The 24,997-nt window shown below is 37.7% G+C and overlaps 1 protein-coding gene across 1 annotated transcript; it reads right to left on the bottom strand.

Moving 5' to 3' along the window:
- Positions 1-239: 239 nt before the first annotated feature.
- si:ch73-62b13.1 (Carbohydrate sulfotransferase 1-like) lies at positions 240-13,958 on the bottom strand. The gene is made up of 3 exons (XM_034024442.2): positions 13,802-13,958; positions 9,638-9,820; positions 240-3,373 (listed from the first exon to the last, which is right to left on the bottom strand). The coding sequence occupies exons 2-3, from the start codon at positions 9,774-9,776 to the stop codon at positions 2,250-2,252; spliced, it is 1,263 nt and encodes a 420-aa protein (XP_033880333.1). The 5' UTR covers positions 9,777-9,820; positions 13,802-13,958; the 3' UTR covers positions 240-2,249.
- Positions 13,959-24,997: the final 11,039 nt, after the last annotated feature.

Consider the following 24,997-nt stretch of genomic DNA (forward strand, 5'->3'; position numbering starts at 1 on the left):
AAATTTGCTGATTATTTAAAATGTGGTTGCTGGTGTTAGTACATAAATCACCCAAATATCATATATTTTACCAGGCTTTATTTCAAATGACCAGTGCTTCATGAGGTTTTGTTGTTGTTGTTGTTAATCTAATTTACCATATTTTGTCAAACCATCTCTGAAAGTGGTCATGGGTTGGAAATTCTAGAATATACAGAAAGGGAAGAAATGAATCACCAGACATAAATCTACTCCAAAAAGATTTTATTTGAATAGCAAAATATATACAAATATTTTAGTAGTTCAGTTTTACCAAGATACAGTCAGCCACATATAGTATAAAACCATGACAAAACAAATAGTTACCTCAACATAAATACAGTACATTACCTTTATTCAGTCCACTCAGCATTGTACAGTGTAAATTAAATTGAGTACTCTTTTTTATTATTTTTGGCACAGAAACATTACAGTGGGGTGGTGAATTTTATATAATGATACTGCTGTTAACAGAACATTAACAGAATATTTCTTTCAGTAGTAGTGAAAGTGAGTTAATTTGTCATTATCAAGGTTAAGTGGAATCGTTCTCTATAATGAGCAATTCTCCTATTGGCTATACAGTATATTCTTGTTTTGCTTTTGGAGATGTGAAGATGTTACAGCCACTGATATGGAAAATGCATCTGCCTTGGCCCCAGTAAAACCTATTTATGAAAATGAACCTTGAACTGACAAGCATACCAGTTCTGGTATTTTATGCAATATCAAGAAAGACTTGTCAGACCAGTCTAAACCCCAATTTAAAAAAAAAAAAAACATGAACAGTGAATAGAAATAAGGATATGTAGTCATTATGTTAAAGGACAACAAAGTGGCATATGGAGTTTGCGTTCCCAAGGCTCAATATGCAGCATTATTGCCTTCAGGCAAGAAGGTGATAAGGTTCAAGTTATGTAGAAATGTAGGCTTACCTGAATGGTTGTACTCTATCAACAGTAACATCATGATATGGTGGGTCCTCCTTTTATAATAGATGCTGTTGATTGGCAGGGATGTATATATTTGAGGGAAAATTACAATTCTACAGAATTAGATGAGGAGACTGTGGTCTCTGACCAATCTGATCAAAAGGATCCCACCTCTACCATCAAACCATGCATGACAATTAAATTATGGTTTAGAGCCTGCCACAGGATGTTACAGTACTCTGTGCCAGAAACACTCTCTCTCCCCTACTGGGAATTTACACTCCATATGTGGTCTTTCACACACTGTTGTCCACTTCAGAAATTCTTGGTCATCAAGACTGTAGTTTCAGAGAACCAGAGTCCAAAAATGTGTCTCTGTGTGCATAAAACACACATACTTTCTTGAATCCTATTCCCAGGTAGCCTGCCAAAGTACTGGCTCAGGAGCATTTTGCAAGATGAGTTTCAATGGACTTAATCTGTTGCCAGCTCTCCAACAAGGTCTTTGAAGTCAAGCAGCAAACCAAAGTGTTTTTTGTTTTACTAATGAATTATTCAGAATTATCTTCCAGGTGGCAAGTCATCCCCAGAGTACAGTTCAGTAATTGAGAGCTGGCCATGCTAAAAATCCAAACTTCCTAATGAAATGCATTTTCACCGACTTCTAAACTTGGTACTACATATATATAGTTGGTACTATATATGACATTAATTGACACAACCTGACTAAAATCAACAAACTCATTATAAGTAAGTACAGTAAGAGGATAACATACAGGAGCAGTTTAGATTTGGCAAGATTTTGAATTTTGTTCAACTTACCTTTTGTTTTCTTCAATAGGTACATATCTGTCAAAAAATGCAGCAGTAACACAAAATAGCCTTCCTCCTTGTTAAAACTTAGGAATGTAACTTAGTTTCTTATAGAAACTAGCCATGGACTTTTGTATTTACCACCAATTTATTTAGACTGTAAGCAAGGTATGCAACCTGCCTTATTCCTTGACAGATACATAGATGGATGAATGTATCTGATTATGTACAGCACCTCCAGTTTGGAACCAATGAAGTAGATTAATAAGCACTAAGATTTTACACTTCCAAGATTTTCAGAAGCAATGGAGTGTTCTAATAAATGTGCACACTACTGTATATATATATTTACTGTTTCCCTGTCCCTATGTATTTCATCCAGGTCCCCCAAAGAAAAGATCATTTACAAAATGATAATAAATAAAATATCTTGTATGATGCCTTTAAGCACAATCATCTATACCATATAGATCTTTTTTTTTTATTCTATAAAAATGGCAAGAAGGTTCTTGGTTCAACCACACTGTTTGAAATGTTCCTCAGGTCAGCCACTGAGTTTACATTTCTGTACCCTAGCTGAGATAAGGTAGTATTGCAGAGATTCTGGACCGTCTGAACAATATCAAAAGACAAGTTTAATCTCCAGCTTTCTGCAGTTGCTTTAGAGTTTCTGGTGGTTGTAAATTTGTAATTTCCTTCTGGAGCGTTGCTTGCATTGGTGTTGTGCAGTATCCACGTGTGGATCTTATCATCCATGTCCAAGCCTATGAACTTGTAAATCTCTTTGGCTTTCTCCACAGGCTCTTTGGCTAAGTCCTCATAACGAACCAGCATGTACCTTCCTTTCAGCCAGGTAGGCTTTCTAAACCCAGTCTCGGCTGAATCTGACAGATCTTTGCAGGTCCTGGTGATCTGGGAGAGATCCACGTAATGTGGTTTCCTGCCAGTGGCGTTCCAGATTTTCCAGGCCCGGAACTGGTCCATGAAAGCTGTCATTCTTGAGGCTAGGATCCCTCGAGGATCACGGACCAAGTGAACAATTTTCAGGTTAAGTCTGGGGTCTTCTGAGAGGATCTTCAGGTCCTTTATTTCAGGGATCCTGACTGTTTTGATAGCCATGTGGCCTCGGTCCTGACATGCCCTGCCCGCCAACGTAAGATTGAGCGACCGGCACTTTTTAGAGCACCAGATCTCATCTGGCTCCTGTGTGTCAGGACTGTCCTCACAGACTGGAGGAGAACATAAGGCACTGCTGGATCCCCTCCTAAAAAATGAACCTGTAGCATGGTCCCTGGGCTCTGGCTTGATGTAGTTCTCCAGGAAGTGAAAGTCACAATTGTACAAGTTGTGGAGCAGGTCTCTGCAGGCCCCGAGTAGGGCACGGCGGTCAAGGATTTTACGGAGCCTGGCACTTGAATTGGTGAATGCCTGCTGGACATGGTAGAGGGGCTCAAATAAATAAAATATATCTGGATGTTGGTTAAAGAGCTGACCCGTGAAAGAGGAACCACTCCTGGTGGTAGCAAAAAGGATGATGTGCTTCCTGGCATGAGAGTGAAATGGCCCAGGCGACTGATGTCCTTCATAACAAGGGGACCTCCATCGGTACTCTGTAGTAATGGGGGGGGGGGGGGGGGGGGGAGACATTAATATAATTAGAGGCTGACTGACTAAAAGATTTCTTCAGTCATCCAAAAAATAAACTATAATCACATCCATGTCTAAAAAAGTAGAATAATAAGTATCAACAAATTGACCTCTCTTGTTCATAATATTAAATGCCAAGCTTTTTTTTTTTTTTTTTACCATATTGGTAAGTCTTAAATTCCACCACTACAATATTACCTGTAGCATCAGAGTGGGTCACACTATCATTCTTTGTATGAAAGTAACAGAACTGAAATATACAGAGGTGGGGTTTAAGCCATTCTCTGTGTCTACTTGGTTTCTGGTCACAAACTCCCCCACTGACAAAGAATGCTTTTAAAAAGAGTCGTAAACTAAATACTGGACAAATGGCTTATCTTCACAATCGCTGAATGACTCCTTTGGCATCACAAGCCAGACAGTTTTAGGTGCTTTGACACCTAGGATGGAAAACAGTCCATCTCATAAATGCAGCCGACAGGGGGCGGAATAGCGGGCCAATTGAGAACAAGGGGCCGCATCAGAATGAGAACAACCTACGGGAAATACTCCACGTGGGCTCAGGCACCACCCAAAATAACCAAACTATCCAACCACATGGGTAAAGAGAAGATTACAAAAGTATGAGCGCGACACTCAAACAGTACTCCCGACACGAAATCCAAGGTTCTGATACACAAACCAGTCTTTGAACTGTGACAATCTGGAGATGCAGCCTGTGACCAGCTGGAACAGAGATACCGTTTTCAGACACTCTTAATACAAGATAACTATTCTAGTGTTTGCCTTGGTGTGGGAGTCCGCTGCGTAAGACGTCATTAACTATTTAGGTATTCAGTGGAATACCTAAATAGTTAATGACTCTTGTTCTTTGCAAAGACATTTCTTTCGTACCCTGAAGTGGAGACGAAATGCGAGGAAGGCAGACCCCGGAACCTGGACCTGTCCTTGCCAGCAGGAGAGCCTTCGCGCGCCTGTATTGTTGAAGACACTGATCAGCTGGAGGAGGCAGCAAACGTACACTAAGTATTCAATGAGTAGTGTTTTAGTCCTCTTATGAACTCGAGAATAAGCAGACCTTGAAGTAAAATTAATGTTTTGTTTTAGGTAGAATGTAAGAAAAGTATTATTGCTTTGAATTCATGCTTTGAGTTAATGAACACTATAGTATTTGTTTGTATGTGATTTATACAAATTGATGTGTTTTTCATAAGGCAATTATCATTCTGCGTTTAAGGCTAGAATCCAGATTTAGCTGTCTTGATAATGGATAATTCTCTATAGGTTGTCTGGACGCAAAGAGCGTCTTTATCTCGCAAGAGTGAGAATTGCCTTCTGAACCAAAATATATATATATGAGACAGATTTAAATATGCTTTGATTATCAAATATTAACGAAAGTACAGTACTGTGCAAAAGTTTTAGGCAGGTGTGAAAAAATGCTGTAAAGTAAGAATGATTTCAAAAATAGACATGTTAATAGATTATATTTATCAATTAACTAAATGCAAAGTGAGTGAACAGAAGAAAAATCTAAATCAAATCCATATTTGGTGTGACCAACCTTTGCCTTCAAAACAGCATCAATTCTTCTAGGTACACTTGCACAAAGTCAGGGATTTTGTACACATATAGTCAGGTGTATGATTAAACAATTATACCAAACAGGTGCTAATGATCATCAATTCAATATGTAGGTTGAAACACAATCATTAACGGAAACAGAAACAGCTGTGTAGGAGGAATAAAACTGGGTGAGGAACAGCCAAACTCAGCTAACAAGGTGAGGTTGCTGAAGACAGTTTACTGTCAAAAGTCATACACCATAGCAAGACTGAGCACAGCAACAAGACACAAGGTAGTTATACTGCATCAGCAAGGTCTCTCCCAGGCAGAAATTTCAAGGCAGACAGGGGTTTCCAGATGTGCTGTCCAAGCTCTTTTGAAGAAGCACAAAGAAACTGGCAACGTTGAGGACCGTAGACGCAGTGGTCGGCCAAGGAAACTTACTGCAGCAGATGAAAGACACATCATGCTTAGTTCCCTTCGCAATCGGAAGATGTCCAGCAGTGCCATCAGCTCAGAAATGGCAGAAAACAGTGGGAGCCTGGTACATCCATCTACTGTCCGGAGAAGTCTGGTCAGAAGTGGCCTTCATGGAAGACTTGCGGCCAAAAAGCCATACCTCCGACGTGGAAACAAGGCCAAGCGACTCAACTATGCACGAAAACACAGGAACTGGGGTGCAGAAAAATGGCAGCAGGTGCTCTGGACTGATGAGTCAAAATTTGAAATATTTGGCTGTAGCAGAAGGCAGTTTGTTCGCTGACGGGCTGGAGAGCGGTACACGAATGAGTGTCTGCAGGCAACAGTGAAGCATGGTGGAGGTTCCTTGCAAGTTTGGGGCTGCATTTCTGCAAATGGAGTTGGGGATTTGGTCAGAATTAATGGTCTCCTCAATGCTGAGAAGTACAGGCAGATACTTATCCATCATGCAATACCATCAGGGAGGCATCTGACTGGCCCCAAAATGTATTCTGCAGCATGATAACGACCCCAAACATACAGCGAAAGTCATTAAGAACTATCTTCAGCGTAAAGAAGAACAAGGAGTCCTGGAAGTGATGGTATGGCCCCCACAGAGCCCTGATCTCAACATCATCGAGTCTGTCTGGGATTACATGAAGAGAGAGAAGCAACTGAGGCTGCCTAAATCCACAGAAGAACTGTGGTTAGTTCTCCAAGATGTTTGGGCCAACCTACCTGCCGAGTTCCTTCAAAAACTGTGTGCAAGTGTACCTAGAAGAATTGATGCTGTTTTGAAGGCAAAGGGTGGTCACACCAAATATTGATTTGATGTAGATTTTTCTTCTGTTCACTCACTTTGCATTTTGTTAATTGATAAATATAAACTATTAACATGTCTATTTTTGAAAGCATTCTTACTTTACAGAATTTTTTCACACCTGCCTAAAACTTTTGCACAGTACTGTAAATATTTGTGTTACTAACAATACCCATTTTAAGACTAACCTTCGTCTTAAATAGCTGTCAGGAATGCATTGTAACTTTTAAGGGAATCTCCCATAGATTGTGTTTGATCACTGATCAACCAGTGGGAGTGAGGTGTTGTTGTTTAAACTTTCTTTTCTGTACTGTTTAGTTTAGTTAATTCTTCATTTCTGTATTATTTTAGTTTATTTGTTGCACCTTTAATTTTTCCTTTATTTAGTTTTATTTCTAATAAAACTGTTCCTTTATATTCACTAGAAACATTGTCTAGTCTGATTATTCCGATAGAGGTTGGGTTCTACATGACTTGAATTCAGAACAAGGTATTTTATTATTACAATTTAAACTAGTCCAAATATAAATATACCTTGCACACTACATACCTGTTTATGATATTGGCAACCTGATATTTCCAAACACAATTTTATTTTTGCAAACAGGATTTATGATCAAATAAAAGAAAAATGCTTTTGTAAATATTAGCTTTGTCAGTTTAATAGTGTGTGTATATATATATATATATATATATATATATATATACACACACATTGGAAAAAGGTATTATATTGCCTTACATTGGTTTGCAATGTGTTATCTAAAATGTTTAGATTAAGCTTGCCACTTTATGAGTCATGATAATCCTAAAACGAGATTTTCAACATCCAGCATTCCAGGACACAAATCTTTATAAATACAATAGACCAATATTCTCTCTAGTTCACTTTCCATTAGCTTTACAGTGCAGATCTATCCCCAGGGTCACCAAACCACTTACCTTTATGGGCCTTATAATGTTGTGTTTTCTGCTGCATTTTCTGTATTTTGTGCAGCATTTTGGTTAATATATTGAGGTAACATTATATTGATCCCTGGTTTGTTCATTTATCATTGCTCTAATGTGAAAGAGATGATGCCATTGAATGGAATATCTAGTGATTTGAGTTGTCATTTAATAAAATTCAGTAGGTTTACTAAATCAAGCCTGGCTTCTGAGATAACAAGAGTTATTGAACTGCAAGGTCGGATTTAAAAGCTGTCTGTGGTGCTATTAAGTTGCATTAGAGAACCAGTTATGGAATTTCAAGGCACGATAGATAAAAATGTAGCTGTCTTTTCAAACCCACCATGTGCCAAGGCTAGTGCAGTCAGCACTTTGGTTATACTGCTGATAAAGACTAATGCTGTCAAATGTTTGTTTCCAACATACATACATTTCTCTCATTCAGCGTGAGATTTTCATTTACCTTTTGAATACTTTTTGGTCCGATAAACACACAGAGTACAAACTGGATGTGTCAGCTGAATCTAATGCTGTTTACCCACGGCAGTTCCTCTCTCCGTGTTTTACAAAGCAGCAACCCAGAAAGACTTCAGTTTCACAGATAAAATACAATATTGCTTTTGAATAACTGTTGCAGTGAGCCACTGTAAAACTGTAAAGATTGTGGAAGCAACTATAAACATTTTACTATTTACCTTAGTTAAACCATGTTATTAATGATACTTGACAACAGTGAGTAAATTCAATCAAACTACTTCTTTAGGTGTACATTATTCAAAGATTAGCATTCAAAGATTATTAGTAAGTCATACAGAAATACACAGCTATTGCAATTATACCTCTAGGCGTGGTATAATGGACATCTAGCTTACAGTTACAGTGTAGGTGTGAGATATCTACCTAAACAGGAGGCCATTCTTTCAGGTATAGGAATGAAGGATGTCATTGTCTCCTACAGCTAACAGATATTATGCTAAGTCAACCATATAATTCTGCCACATACACAATCTTTGTTCTGTTCACCCTGCCACGTATACAATCTTGATAAGACCAGTTTTAGTCAGACCAGTAACTTGTTATTGAAAACCTTCATAACCCTTATTTTAAACATATAATGAACCCTTCAAAACCACAGGAAAGTGTAGTAATTGAGTGTTGGGTAAAAAAATATTTCAGATTCATTTGACCTACAGTTCCTTAGTAGGATTCACATTACCAGATCAATTATAGCTGCCACTATAACACAATCACAGGATTCTTTTTAAACCTAAAACTTGACTCATCTAATACCAAACCCATACAAGTTTGCAATTTGCTTTCAGAATGTCAATTCTTACTGTTGTTTTTGCAATTAGTATGTAAAAATTAACCTTATCTTTTTAATGTGGTATGTACCCTTCCTTACATGTTTCCAATTGAGGTCAGTGTTATGCATCCTCCTCCCATTCCATTAGTATTTCCCAGTATTTAACTTTCTGTAGACTTTATTTGAGTCAGTGAAATAAAGAATTACAAAACTGAATTACTATTACGATACATTTTTTGACAAAAGGTTGTCTTTTAAGATGTGAATTTCTAAAACTGGAAGCCATTCAAAATTGGTAAAACTGAAATACTTCTTGACTGGCAAATAGTGGGACAGCATTATTGTGATTACCTTTACTACACTTCATAACAAAACATGATATTTAAAATGACTGCTACACTCTTCTTTGACTGAGACTGCTAAAAATGAAGCACAGTGTTTACAGTCACTGTTCACAGATGAGAAGGTTTGCATCATGCTCAGCTGTTTCCTAGCCTAGCAGCTACAGGCCCTTAAATTCCAGTTTGCAGAGAAGCCTGCAAGTTGTTTTCACACAGAATTGACAGGTTTTCTACACAAGATAAAACAATACATGCAAATAAAATAAGCATGGCATAGCTGTGAAGTTTTTCATGATAGATGGCCCCCACGGAAGATTCTATTTCTTTTTAGTTGAATTCGAGTTTTTATTGGCCAATAGTATGTATTGACTGCTAATAACTCTGATGTGATGGAATACTCAATTGCTAGTCGGACATCAGATCTGACCTACTTTAATAGCTGGCCTTTAGTAGACACTCAGAGGGAAGGTGCTTACATTTCCTGCCAAAATTAATTAGAGACTTTTCTTCAGATTTCAAACCCAATTTCTGTTAAATTAGTGGCAATGATATGCTCACGTGTCCCACCACAACCATTTAAAAACGCTAAGTCAGTGCCCATAGTGGCCATGTGTAATGGCAGGTGTTTCCATCTTATTGCGTTGCCCAATCTCTGTATGTCTGGTTGGGTTAAAAGCTAAGCTTGTGTTAGTTACCCTCTTGTAACACAGTGTAAATGTAAATACAATTAAAAAAGAACTGAAATCCATCAGAAAATAGCTATTGTTACTTTACACATCGCCCTTACCTTTAGGCTCCCTATGCTGGCAGTGATCTCCATCTTGACATGGAGAGCTGAACGTATCTCTTAAGGACCGGATTGCGGTATACTGGATCCCAAGGGATGCACATACTAAGAGCACAACTGTTTTCCAAGAGCACTCCATCCTGTAAACCTCATGGAACCACCAGCGTATCTACATTCTTCACTCTGTTTGAAAACATAAATAAGGGAGAGGTGTGAAGCATGCCTTGTGTATGCACTGTAGCACTAGCTACATGAATGCAGCATAAGTAATTTGCTGCCTGCTGCTCTTAATTGAGTATCAGAATACCTGGCCAGGTTAAGTTAATTCTCTATTAAATTGCTAAATAAGTAATTTTGTCCTCGTTTCTAAAGTGGGCTTTTCAGATTCATAAGGTAAAACTTAGGTGAAGCTATATCAATTTACTGTCAGTTTTTGGTAAGGGGTTTATCTCTGCACTGGTCTCTCTTGTTTTAACTGAATGATCTTTTCCTAAATTTCCACATGGAAGTTCTAATTAGAGTCAGGTGTTGCTAATTGCCTTGGCAAAGGGCTTATTGAGCTTGATTTATCATTGTCTAAGTATCTTAATTGGGAGCTCTTTAAATATGGCTATTACTTCCTGGGAAGGGTGTGGTTCCTTTTTTGGGTGATTCTTTTTTGGGTGCAGATGCAGATGCAGATGCAGATGCAGATGCAGATGCAGATGCAGATGCAGATGCAGATGCAGATGCAGAGTGTTTGGAGGAAAGAGCAGGGTTTTTTGAAGAAGGTTGTTGTCTATAAAAGAGAGATCGGGAAGCAATGATCGGTTGGTTGTTAGAAACAGTGTATTTTTTCTAATCTGCCATTTTCCAGTTGGAAAATAACCAGTTATCTAATCTCCTGTCCAATGGAAACTATCTACATCATTCAAATTGTTTATTTTTATCCTAAGAGCAACAATGGTGACTAATCCATTTATTATCCAAATCATCACTTTTTGTCTCCTTACCTGGTTGGAAACTCCAAGCTCGACAGGACCAAGGAAGAACTGGGTGAGATCCCCTGATGGGGAGGAATCTTATTTTTCCGCTGCTGGATTATCTGTTTTGTTCTGACTGTTTGGGATTATTATCATTTTGGTTATGTATCGGGGTTTAACGAGCACCTCGCATAGAAGTCTCATTTTGGTTATGTATCGGGGTTTAACGAGCACCTTGCATAGAAGTCTCATTTTGTTTATCGGGGTTTAACGAGCACCTCGCATAGAAGTCTCATTTTGTTTATCGGGGTTTAACGAGCACCTCGCATAGAAGTCTCATTTTGTTTTTTGTTGTTTTTTTTGTTTTGTGTTTAAACTGTTCTATCTTAACCTGTATTCTCAATATGGACCTGATATAACAGCCTGGGACTTTTAAAGTATTGCTTGTGGTTGTTTCATGGACATTTTTTTTCTATAAGGACTGCCTGATGGACTCTGTGAAACACTTTAATCAACATGGGCATGTTAGGCTGTACATTTACTAAACGCTTGATCTGTCCTATATGATTAGTATTAATGTGGTCTCTGCTGAACATTTGTGAATGGTCCAAATGCTGTCTGATTAAAACTCATGTACATCAAATGTTTGATACCTCTGTTGACAAGTATAATATTCCACACATATTCAATAACATCTGCTATGTGAATTCTGGTGCTGTCTTCTGATTTAATTTTCTTAATATTTTCTATGTGTTGTAAACAATCCTGCCTTACCCAGCAATTTTTCTTGGTTCTGTCGCACAATCCTACTACTTTGGAGAGTTTATATTGTTCAGGGTAGTTTACTTGTAATTCCGTCACAAAATACTAGTTATTGGACGTTGCTTAAGGATTGGGTTTGTTACAGCACTGTACATGATAGAACTAGATGCCTGGCAGTGCCAGCAAGAAGATATAAGATCAGGTAGTGCATTGCTGTAAAGCTCTTGTGGGCAGTAAAATAAATTATTTAATCTTTAGCTTCTATACACTGCTACTCGTTTTCATTGTTGTGGGTATAAACATACTGAAAATAGCCAGGAATAGTTCCAGAAACCATATTGTAATTAGACTACAATATGTACTGCGGTTGTGGATTCAATGAGAAACTTGCAAAATATTAAATGTTACATGATATTTATATCAGGTGTACCATTTTTTTTTAATACATATTTTTTGTAAAAAAAAAAAAAAAAAAAATATATATATATATATATATATATATATATATATATATATATATATATATATATATACCTCCCCTGTGGAATAACTATACAAGTCTCAAATCTGCATCAGTCTAGTGTAACCCAATGCATCTCTTTAAAATAGAAGGTCCTGGGATTAACAGGAAAGCAGCATCACAATCCTCTTCAGGTTTTAATAAACAGCCATTGTTTTTTAAATTACTGCAGTAGGCTACAGTATGTAATGCCACACATGTGGGTAACTTCTCTATTGTTTCTTATTGGTTTCATTGTATCATCATTTTTTAATTACAGTACTTACACATGGTATATCTAGGTCAAAATATTATTTAAAAATACTGCAGCAATGGAACCCCTGTGTGATTGTTCCCTATCTTTCTTTTAAATATTGACATTTGACAATAGGATATTCAATGCCATTGCATCAAATGCAGCACTGTGAAGTTGCTTTCACTAAAATACCACTTTTGAAGCATTTACTTTACAAGTGTCTCATATATTTGACACACCGTTAATGGTCGACTGAAGTCTGACAATATGTCGGCTAAATTGATATATTTAACGGTTAATCTATTTTTGTTTCCATAAAATATACTATAAATATAAAATAGACGATGCAGTGTACAATTAATTTGATGTTATTCCCTTTTAGTCTGGGTGGTTTGTCTTGTTTTTTCATGTTCGAATAAATCAGTTTATTAAAACACTCTATGCAAGTGATGACAATGACATAATAACTGTATTCTAGAATTACTATAAAGTGTGTTTAACGTGTGATACTGCTGCTGGACGATTATGTTTGAGCTTTTCATAATGTACACAACTGCAATTGCAAACGTTTTTTATTCATAAATACTTAAACGTTTTACAACTACCATTGAATGCAGTATTACTGTAAAGCACACAACTACGTACATGATTATAAAACCCAAAAGTTTGCCACAGAAAATCTGCACGGTGTTTTTGCACTATACCTACCATGTTTAACAATGTCTAGTTTTGTGATTTTGATTATATTTGTTTTAACCATGACTTCGGATCAGATTTTGTGCTTCTATAAAAAAAAAAAAATACAAATTGTGAAAAATAAATAAATAAATAAATAAATAAATAAATAAATACATAAAACGTTTTTGTTCTATTCACATAAGCCTCCTCTAAATCAATACTCCAAAGGATGCGCATAGCTTGCTTTGTAAAACAACCTCTTCTTCTTCTACAATTTACATTCCACAACCAACCTGAAAAACACCTTATTATCCTGTGTTGAGATTTTATTTATATTCTTGTTATTTGCAAACTACAAATTAACAAACAAACCACAAAACAAAATTCACAGCGACGCTTTCGCTTCCATGGACATAATTGCAGGATGACAACATTAAAATCTCTAATTATCTAATCCTGTGGGAATAGAATAAAATACACTATTAAGAAAAAGCCTTAGCCTAATGTATTGTAAGATGTTCATGGGGCAGAATGCAGAAGTCAGTGGGTCTAGAAGTTTAGAATCTCATGCATGTTTTTTCACAAGAAACATTTAGCTTTTGTGGTTAAAATTAAAAAACTATGCACAATAAAACATTAACCTTACTTGTACCTAAAATACAATGGTATACGTTATTATGCTTGGATTAATCATATTTGTCTTGTGTGGTTTTACTGTATATCCACTAAGGCAAGACCTAAAGCCATGCATTTAAACGCACATCTTTGTAATGTAAGAAATGGTAGCCTATAAATAATGCTGCATAAATGCAAGCTTTACATTTTGAAGAAAACTGCAGAATACATATGAATTAAGAAAAAAAAAGAAATCACGTGAAAAAAAAGTTTTAATGGAACGATCTTTTTTGCCAGTATACGGTAGATTGCTGGCTGTCATATATTATGATTACATTCTTGTAAATAACATTCATGCACAGAACAGCACAACTAAATTATGGACGTCTTACCTTACTGTATGTGCCTGTGTCTGTGTATTATCCAAAATTTATAACATCTGCATGAAAAAATCCCCTCTTTCTGTTTCGGCAATCTGTTGTTTAAATACTGCTCTGCATCGTAGACTGTCAAAAATCTCCAATAGCAAGGAAGAACTAACAGTCCAATAGGAACACGAGACAGACTCGCGTGCCTTATAATAAACCAGCAGAAAGACAGAGAAGGTGCGTTCTCAAGCTCGAGATCCAGTTTTCTGATGCAATGATGCATCACCCCTCTTTGTTGTATGTAGGCTTGCAATACTGATCCGTTTAAAAGTGCGCCACTTTGTCAAAAAATAATAATACACGTTTCAAAAGTTGTGAAGCTGTTTTTTATTTATTTATTTATTTTGTTATATATTTTAAAGTGTAACTTTTCTGTAATTACGATTATTAGTAGTCCTATTCCAGTAGAGGAACGGACCAGAACAGTAGGCTATTATTATTATTATTATTATTATTATTATTATTATTATTATTATTATTATTATTATTATTATTATTTATTTCTTAGCAGACGCCCTTATCCAGGGCTACTTACAATCGTAAGCAAAAACATTTCAAGCGTTACAATACAAGTAATACAATAAGAGCAAGAAATACAATAACTTTTGTTCAAGTAAAGTACAAGTTTGACAAGGCACAATTCAATAATACAGCAGGTAATAGTGATAGTTACATCAGGATATGATTAAATAGTGATAGTTACATCAGGATGTGATTAAATACAAAGTACTACAGGTTAAACACTTGGCAGATTACAGTATTCTGAAGTACAGGATTAAATGCAGTAAAATAGGGGGCAGATAAGAGCAAAATAAAGCACATTTACATGAAGGGTGATAGTGTCCCAGGATAGGAGTTCTACAGGTGCTCTTTGAAGAGGTGAGTCTTAAGGAGGCGCCGGAATGTGGTCAGGGACTGGGCAGTCCTGACATCTGTAGGAAGGTCATTCCACCACTGCGGAGCAAGGGTGGAGAAGGAGCGGGCTTTGGAGGCAGGGGAGCGTAGCGGTGGTAGAGCTAGTCTTCTAGTGCAGGCGGAGCGGAGAGGTCGAGTGGGGGTGTAGGGAGAGATGAGGGTATTAAGGGTATGAGGGTATTAATAATATAGTCAAATAGAATTTTCAGCAGAGCGTCACTATAAACTCAGTACCCTGAATGGCGTTGCTGCTTTACTGGGTTCTAATATTTTTAGTGCAACTCCCTCCAACATTTGGTTAAGAGAAATATATATATATATATATATATATATATATATATATATATATATATATATATATATATATATATATATATATATATATTTATATTATGATCTATTGATCCATTAGCCACACTGACACTCCCATCCAAGGCTTGTGAACTTGAAGCCCCACTCATATGATTCAACCTTGATTCAGCCTCATTTTTCAATACTAACAAAACATATCTACAGTCATAGGCGGCTCGTATAAGGCTTGGGGAGGCTAAGCCTGCCCAAAATAAATTGCCCAAACCCTTACAAGAAATTGTTCTGACCAACACAAAAAATATTTGTAAGAGAAGATCAATTTTTTTCACACAAGCGCACAAAGCAGGTCTAACCAACATATTTCTCGTTTTCCTACTGCGCAACCTCTAGACCGCTAGGGCAGCTGGAAAATCAAGATCAACACTGTAGTACAGATACAGGATTTAGTTGCATTTCAGTGTCATTGGAGGAGACAATGCTTAGCTGGTTTAACGTTAATTCTTCCTGCAGATATGAGCCCCCCATACTCCTGCAGGAGGCAGACGACGAAAACCTTTTAGCTCATTCCCTTGCCTGGAACATCCTCATCACAATTTCTACAGAATTCGAATTGCTGTTATCTATATAAACAGCTTGATCCGAATCTGATTTTACAGAACTTGTGGCAAAATATTTTTGTAGCATACTGTCTGTTTTCACACACCACCGTTTTGTGAGAATTTGATAACTGTGACGTTACAGTCAGAACATACTTCCTTCAACTGTTTGAACAAATGCCCCCTTTCAGAACAATGTTTGTGGTGCCAGATTATGAATGTTTCTGAAGTTTTTTCTTTAGATTTTTCCAGTCCTTCACTCCATTTTCAGTGAAAGCGGGGTCTTTTGAACTTCTGAAAGTGTGTCTGCAAGGAAAGCAGAAAACCGCATTTGCTTGCTTACTGTACTGTAAGTATTGCCTCGCCCTGTGTGGTGCACCCGTCTTCGTTAACTGAGATTGCTATAGTATTTCAATATTCTGATGAAAATGAATGGTTTTGCTTGCCAAAGACAATTTTTGGATACGCAGGTAAAACACGGCTATGACGGTCCTGTTGCAGTATCACCAAGGTCCAAAATACAGGATTTAGTTGGCATTTCAATGTCATTCAAGGAGACAATGCTTGGCTGGTTTAACGTCCATTCTTCCCGCCGATCTGAGCCCCATATAGATAGTCGAAAGTTTACGGTATGAGTGCAGTTATTTTTTTTGCAAATATACCTTATGAAATACGTTGAATACCCCTTGATTATAAATACGATAGTGTATTAATAATTGATTTAAATTGGTGTGAAGTGATGGAAATTCTTTAAAAAAAACAGTGCAGCTTGTTATCCTTACTGTTTTTCTAATTTGCTTAAATAGGCATAACCTGTTTTAAAGTACAAGCTAGTGCTATATTAAACTTAATTTATTTGGCCGCCTTATGTTGGGGAAAAAATGTATGTCAAATATATATGTAGCATCCCTGAGTGGTTTCGGGGTCTGTTTTGCGCTATACATTATTATACAGTACAAGTTCTCAAAAAGACGCAGGAGAATAAATCCGGTTTACAGCTTTTATTTGTGTCTGTCAATCTGACTATTCTTCAAACTCAACACAATGAATGAAACTCAATATTTCGACTCACTACTAACAGAGCAATAAAAAAAAAACAATGTAAGTCTTAATTATATATATGTGTGTGTGTATCTTACTGTACATCGACGGGTTCAATAAATGCAGTGGGGAACGTGTGGAATAGCCTCCCCAAACGAAAGACTCATGCGCTGCCTATGTCTACAGTACAGTATCAAGGGAAGTGTATTGCCTAATTGCAATATTGATTATTTCAAATTCAGCTCAACTGCTCTTTAAAATAAAAATATTGATTGATTATATCAGATGTAATATTTAAATGTGGTACCCAATTACGTCCCACAGGAATACTATGCAAAAACAAACACCTGGTGTGGAATGCATATTATAGTCCATGTTACTCAATGCATGTTTAAACATTCAATTATTGCTAGGGAACATTTCAAATACATACTGTATAGGTCTGTTTGCCACTTAATGCTGCTGGGTTTCTTACTGCTGTCCAAAGCGGGTCATTTTGGAGGCCTCCAACAGATATTGGGGCAGCATTGAAGGTTTTTGCGTGTATACATACATGTGTGTGCAGACACTGCAGCACAGAGTTTGTGCTTCATTTACTGTACATTTTGAATTATGCAATGCTCTCTTCATGGTGCTGGAATTTGAATATCAGCTCATGTTATGTACAGCACCATTATTATTATTATTATTATTATTATTATTATTATTTATTTCTTAGCAGACGCCCTTATCCAGGGCGACTTACAATTGTTACAAGATATCACATTATACATTATTTCACATTCAATTACCCATTTATACAGTTTATACAGTTGGGTTTTTAGTGGAGCAATCTAGGTAAAGTACCTTGCTCAAGGGTACAACAGCAGTGTCCCCTTCAGCAGTGTCCCACTGGGGATTGAACCCACAACCCTCCGGTCAAGAGTCCAGAGCCCTAACCACTACTCCGCACTGCTGCCCTTATTAAAGGGCACAAGGTTTAATGCTGACCAAAATAGCCCCCCCCCCCCAATCATGCTCTGTATTCATAACTTTGTACATACCAATTTTTAAATAGCCTTCTGATTTATCTGAAAAATGATTAGCATTATTAACTGGACCAAACAGACACAACCTACATAAAGAAAATTCTTGAGCTGAGCACATGTCTTTTCTGATAGGACTAATCCTTAATAACAGTGCCCATTTTAACTAACTAACTGTCAGCCCCATACAGGTCATTCTCTCATGTTTAAAAAGCATATTCAGTAGCTTACCTCCACATGCCTGTGGTTGTGGAATGGCTGCCAATTAAAGTTGCCAGTCAGAACTTGCCAGGATTTAGGATGAATAATTTTTCCTAAAATCCTTCCTGATGCTGCATTATATTTTGTAAAGATCATACAAACAATGCAATGTCCCTTTCTTTTTTTCTTATTCTTAGAAATCAAACATAACAAGACCTTTTCTAAAACTGCATGGTGAGGAATTGTCAGGCAGGATTTAACCAGCAGATGGCTGACTGGCATTTTACCTTCAGGAGTCAATTGAAATGTATTCAAGGAGCAGGTTGATAACCCAATACAATTAATATGAGAACACATTAATGTAAAGGACAGGTGTTCCAAGCTCCATTGAAAAAACATTGTTGTCTTTTTAGTGAACAATGATCATTTAAACTAAAAGGAGCTGTATTCCCATATAAACTACCCATAGTACATCTCTGTCTTTTTACAAAGAAAATGTGTTTGCAAGTGTATATGCCCTGTGTTTGTTGTTACATTTTCCTAAAAATCCATAAAAAATAATCTGATTTATTAGTTGCTAAGAAGAATGAAACTACCTTTTGTGCTTTTTAGTAAACTAAACAAAACTGTCTGATGGATGTGCATTCCATTTACGTCACACCTGGTATAGCTACTGTAAGTGTTGTTATTATTATTATTATTATTTATTTCTTAGCAGACGCCCTTATCCAGGGTGACTTACAATTGTTACAAGATATCACATTATTTTTACATACAATTACCCATTTATACAGCTGGGTTTTTACTGGAGCAATCTAGGTAAAGTACTTTGCTCAAGGGTACAGCAGCAGTGTCCCATACCAGGGATTGAACCCACAACCCACCGGTCAAGAGTCCAGAGCCCTAACCACTACGCCACACTGCTGCCCTGCTGTTGTATTGTTCTGCAGATCAGATTCCCATTACATTTTATGGTAGAGTGATTAATTCTTAATACCGTACTGTGTTGCCTCTGATAATGACCGACCAGGTTAGCATTACAATTCTAATGACTATAAAAATTACTTTTTACAAAACTACAACCAAACAATTAAGAAAAATAACATTCAAGTCATTTGTTTCTCAGTTTTATAACATCAACAATGTTAAAACTAATAATAAAATAGAATGTTTGTATTTAAGTATTTGGGAAATAAAATAAGCATACTGTATTAGATCTTGTCAAAAGAAAAGGACAGACAACCGAAAAACTATAAGCCACAATCACAGTAGTTGTTGTTTATCTTTTGCGTGAAATGTTCAGTTGAGTTCACAACATGGTAAAATGCAGAAAGCTGCTTGCTTAGTTTTAAGCACAAAGGTCATTGAACCGCAGGATGATTAAACATTGAAACAATTCCACTGCTGTTTTCCCTGGAGAGAATACCAGCTCCTTCTGTACCCAGTCACACCTCAATTGGCACAAAGTCTTCATTTTAACAGAACCATCCTGCCATTCAATACACTTTGGAACAATCTCATTTCACCCAACCTGCATTCCCACAAAGAAAGCATTACTGGTTACTGCAAGTATCAGTTCTTGATTTTTATTTTTTTACTTGCTAGCTACCCAAGACAAGCGAAGGTAACATTTACATTAATACATGACTGCATTCTGGAAAGATAACATGATCGATTTTGGATTTTGCTATTATGCATCTTAAACATCAACACAATAAAGAAATGATATGCTGTAGTTTACATGGGGAATCAGTATGTATTGTAACGTTGTCTGTGTTTTACATCCAAATAAATGTATAGGTTTATTGTACTGACAATGATATACTCAACCTTCCTACACTGTGCTATATAATATAAAAAATATCTAGTATATATATATTTAGTACACTGATAAATAGATTTGGGTTCCAATACTGTGTCATTTCATCTCCAATCTATGCACGATATCCTGTTACATTCTAATTCTGTTAGAGGGTGATTATTAAGTAATTCTCATTTTTCATTCCCAGACCCTAGATTATGTTTGTCCTGCTCTATATAATTGAAACTCAGACACAGATTCTGAATTGGCTAATCAACAAACCAATCAGCTTGATTGGTAAAGGAGAGCAAGATTAGGCCATCCTGTGCTCTTCAGTTCAAGGTCATGATAAAAAAAAAATAATAATAAATTATAGAAGGACCATTAACCCTCATAGAGTATGACAACTTGTTCACCATGCTATGACTCAGTAGCACATTTAATTACAAATCACAGGTTGAAATATTGCCTAAGGTTAACCTGTACATGCACCGTCTAATACAACTGCCGATATGGTGTTGGGTGGTTTATAGATTACTACTTTAAGTACATATTATTTTGTATAATACATTCATAGTAAATGCATTGGAAACTGTTTAGGTTTGTTTACAGGAATTTGATTACAGAGGGTCTGGTGGCTTACTTTGCCACTTTTGTGGCTTATACTTTGAGGTAGAAGCCCAATTGAGAATGCGACAAACCTACATGAAACGTGGAGATATAGGTTGGTGCTAAGATAAAACTGAATTTGAGCACATCATGTTGCTATGCAATGGGTAGTGAAAGGAATGTTGCTTGTCATGAGACTACTGCAAAAATGACTTCTGCTACCCACAGAGGGCATACATTTATTGAAAACATAAATCCATTAATCCCTCTGGTCTACTGGGTTTGTTTGGTATTGCTAGTTGATGGTGTTCCTTGATAACACTCTGACCACAAGTATTACAAATTACAAATACTCAAATTAAGCGATTTATGCTATGTATTTTGAATTAAAAGAAATGTATTCATTAGATGCAGAATGAAACTCCTTTTTCATGGATTTACTTTGCTTTCTCGAGCAACAGTGCAGCTTGCATATGTGCATAACCTCCTGCTGAGATATTGTTTGAATTTTGCTGTGATTTATTTTGATTAATGTATTGTTTATCTTTTTGTTTGTTTCACAAATTAATAATTGAGCACAATCAGTCACGTACCTTTCCCAGGATCCAGACTTTAATTGCCACTGGTGCATGCCATTCTACATCAATTGACAGACTGCTATAAAACCGGAAACAAAAATACAGAGAGGAGATGAGTTGGGCAGGAACGAGAACGAGAGCGCAGGTGCACAGGAAGTCAGCCATGCTTTTTGGACTCCAGCAAGGGGATTGCAGGAGTAAACCATGCGCACACTGAACAGAAAAGAAACACGGAAACCATTCAGAAGTGGATAAAGAATCTCTTGAGAAACAAGGGAAGTACCATTTTTTGTCACTGTTAGACAACAAATACTAAACTTTAGTAAAAGAAGGAACAGGATTGTTATTGTTTCACGGAATCAGAAACGTATCACTGCTGCAGTAAATTAAAACATTGCTTATAAGATGTACTGAATACATTTTGAGTGCTGCAGAAGCAATTAAAAAGTAGAAGATATCTGAGGAAACAGCAAAGATTTCGCAAGAAGGTTTACAATCATTGGAGACTGGTTTTGTGTTCAATTCTGATACCTGCTTTTTGATTTTCTTTTGCATATGATCCTTGCCCCCCCCCCCCCCCAATGGTGGAGGAGGACAACTGTGGCAGTGTGCCCCGCCCTGTGCATATCTTTGTGTTTTATGTTGTCAACTATATGTGTATATAGTCCATCTGACTCAAGTCGATATATATATATATATATATATATATATGATTTCCATTACACAAGAGCTCTCGCCAAGATAAGCACCAACTAAGACGTAGCTTTACAGTAAACTAATGTGATCCATCTGTGTCTATCTATTTGCATTTCCTTCCATATGATAATGTAGATATCCTTCTGCCTGGTGTTGATGGCTGAAGTGTAATGCTGGCTCCAGGGATCAGCTTATTTGCCTCCCTGGCGCATCAGCACACGCAAAGGCTGTGATGCTGGCTCTGGGGATCAACCACAGTGCGGTCTCCCCAGCGCATCAGCATGACAACCGTCTGGATTGAGCTAAGTAGGGTACATCTCTGGGGTCTTCAAGTGGGGCACCTTCCATCCTCGGTGTTTCGTCAACTAGCCCACGACACCTCAAGAGGGATCAACGGTGATTCAACGGGAGAAAGTAATTAAACTAAAAGCAAAACAAATGCACATGATACTTGTTTTGGGGTTCATCCACCATTTGTTAGTCTGTCTGTTTTGGCCACCGCGCCGTTTGTTTTGTTCAGTGTTTGTGTTTTGTTAAACCTTTTTATTTTACAATAAACCGCTGCATCAGAGCAGTTTCATCACTCACCAGTCCTGTCTGTATCCATTACTTCCTGGTCTGACGTCACCACTACAGCCTGTTGTCAAATATCTCTTGATTACATTTGTAGCACATAGGAAATCTAGGTCATGTCACGTTGAAATGAAATATAACAAGACATGTTACCAAGCTGGAATAGTTATTCATATGCAATTTAAATACAAAGGTTGTATCAACTGTAGTTATTGTTTGAAAATATTACCAAATAATATATGGCTGGATTCACTTTTAACTTTGAGATGTTTTAACTGTGAGTAGAGTGACACACACCACACCAGGATTGTCTTTTATTTTATGTTATTCCAAGTATACTAAAGGCTGGTTCATACTACAATATTGCAACCTTCCCTGAGGATTTCTAATCTCTTGATGTGCAACTGTCTGGCTACCCAAGGGTGACTGTCACCTCCTAGTTCAGTCAGGCATGATTATGTGTGATGAAAAGCATGGTCAACCAGGGTCAAGCCCAGTAAATTCTTAGTATAAGCTAAATATATTGACATAACAGAAACGTTTCAAAATATAAATTTGGCTGCCATTATAATACCCAATTAAAAAAACATTGAAAAGAAAACTTTACCCATTACCCAATATTTAAATATCCATTACCTTGGAGTTATTTACAGAGGCAGTGGTTTCAGTAACTGTTTTGACAGTTAAACCATAATAACTAAAGTTCTGTTAAAAGGTGCAATTGATACTGATATTAGATAAAGTATCAAGGGTCCCTGAGTGGCTTACCTGGTGAAAGCACAGCTGTGCCATGTGCAGGGAGAGTCACACATTTGCATCCTGGCTGTGCGAAGTCGACGGTCTTCTCTGGGGATTCCAAAGGCAGCGTCAGATTGGCTGTGGTGCTCCCGTGGGTTAGGGAGGCAAAACCAGCAGGGACTGTTTCCCCTCATTGCGCTACAGCAAACCCTGCTGGCTAAGCACCTAGTTGCTCAGGCAGAAACCTGCAGGGCTGGCCCTTGTCCTCCAGAGGCCGGTAGCTCGCCCCACATACGCTCTCGAGTTCCTGGTTGTAAAAGAGGAAGCTGGCTTGGTCGTGGGATTGGACGACGCAGATCAGTTCTCCTGAGCTGTGTGGGGAATTGCTGCAGTTATGAAAAAAATAACTGGACATTCCAAATTGCAATCTACCACTGTCTACATTCAAATAAACAACAATAAAACAATAAATCATTTAAAAAAGCAGGAGATATTGCAATGTGCAGTAGCGACAGGAGATTTGCACACACAATGCCTTAATAGAGGGCATTCTCTCGATGTATTCCTGTATCAACACGGTACACCAAACTTTGGCTTAACAAATCAGTATAAATTAGACTGCACTATAACCAGCCGCAGGCTATTTACACACTGCCCTTGCTGCACAAAAGGACTTTGCTGCTCTTCCTCTGACATTTTTTGTGAGGTTTGATTTTCGTGCTCCACAACTCTCATACAGCGCCTACTGCTCTCTGTAGTAACTCACCTCACCTCTGAGCTGTAAGTGCAGCCGCTAAATACCCCGATGCAGAGACGGCTGTCATTGCGACCCTCATTATCATGATTGCAGCTCATTATTTGTGTGTTTTGAGTAATTTGTATTGCTCTTAAGCTTACATAGGCCGCGGTGCAGAAATCAACCAGAAGACATATAACCTCCGTCGGTTTGTTGAGTAATGGATCAAAAAAAGTTGTTGAATAACTAATGTCCCAAAAAAAGCAAATGTCTGAAACGTATGGATAAAAATGACTTCAAAACAATTTCTGATTCTTTCAATGAATACTGTAAACTGTGAAGCTAGAACAATATTAATTATAAATGATGAGTGACAATGAATACATTTGAGTAATGGACTGTGATTTGTTTTTCAGCCAGAGAATTAATGATGACAAAAAAAGGCATGAAAAAGGGCTTTGTAAATAATCATGGCAAATACAAGGAAAACAATTTTGCAGGAAAGCAAATGAAAAATATGCACGACAGCACATGATTTCCATTACATGAGAGTAGATGTTAAAACTTCATGCTGATTTGAACTCGGCTATTGCCAAGATAAGCACCAACTAAGACGTAGCTTTACAGTAAACTAATGTGATCCATTTGCATCTCCATCCATCTGATGATGTAGACATCCTTCTGCCTGGTGTTGATGGCTGAAGTGTAATGCTGGCTCCAGGGATCAGCTTATTTTGCCTCCCCAGCGCATCAGCACACACAATGGCTGCGATGCTGGCTCCGGGGATCAACCACAGTGCGGTCTCCCCAGCGCATCAGCATGACAACCGTCTGGATTGAGCCAAGTTGGGTACATCTCTGGGGTCTTCAAGTGGGGCACCTTCCATCCGCGGTGTTTCGTCAACTAGCCCACGACACCTCAAGAGGGATCGACGGTGATTCTGGCGTCCCAGCATCACCCCCCTCCGTCCCCCACTCAACTCAGCCCAGCTTACTTACCCGTAACAGTGTTTCTTTCTTTCTATTGTGCTTGAGATCCCCAACCAGAATCTTTCCATCTCAACCACAGCCAGTTGCTGCTCCTCTCTGCTGCTTCAGATAAGTTCTTCACTGTGCGATGCAACTCTTGGCCACTGAATCCGACGTCTCTGAGAAACTGGGTTGTAGAGTGTGCCACAAATCCGCGACAACCCACCTCCACTGGGTAAACCTGGACTCTCCATCCTCGCTGTTCCGCTTCAGCGGCTAGCTGAGCATACCGCAGTTTCTTCCTCTCATACGCCTCATCTACAGCATCCTCCCATTGCACTGTTAACTCTACCAGGTGAACAAGACGTGC

This window comes from Acipenser ruthenus, chromosome 7 (assembly GCF_902713425.1).
Source record: "Acipenser ruthenus chromosome 7, fAciRut3.2 maternal haplotype, whole genome shotgun sequence".
In the NCBI taxonomy this organism is placed as follows: Eukaryota; Metazoa; Chordata; class Actinopteri; order Acipenseriformes; family Acipenseridae; genus Acipenser; species Acipenser ruthenus.

What these genes read in the sequence shown, in the direction of transcription:
- si:ch73-62b13.1 (XM_034024442.2), bottom strand. Translation starts at nt 9,776, where the DNA reads ATGGAGTGCTCTTGGAAAACAGTTGTGCTCTTAGTATGTGCATCCCTT. An exon ending in CCAGCATAGGGAGCCTAAAG is followed by an intron (nt 3,374 to 9,637) that starts GTAAGGGCGATG and finishes CCATTACTACAG; the next exon opens with AGTACCGATGGAGGTCCCCT.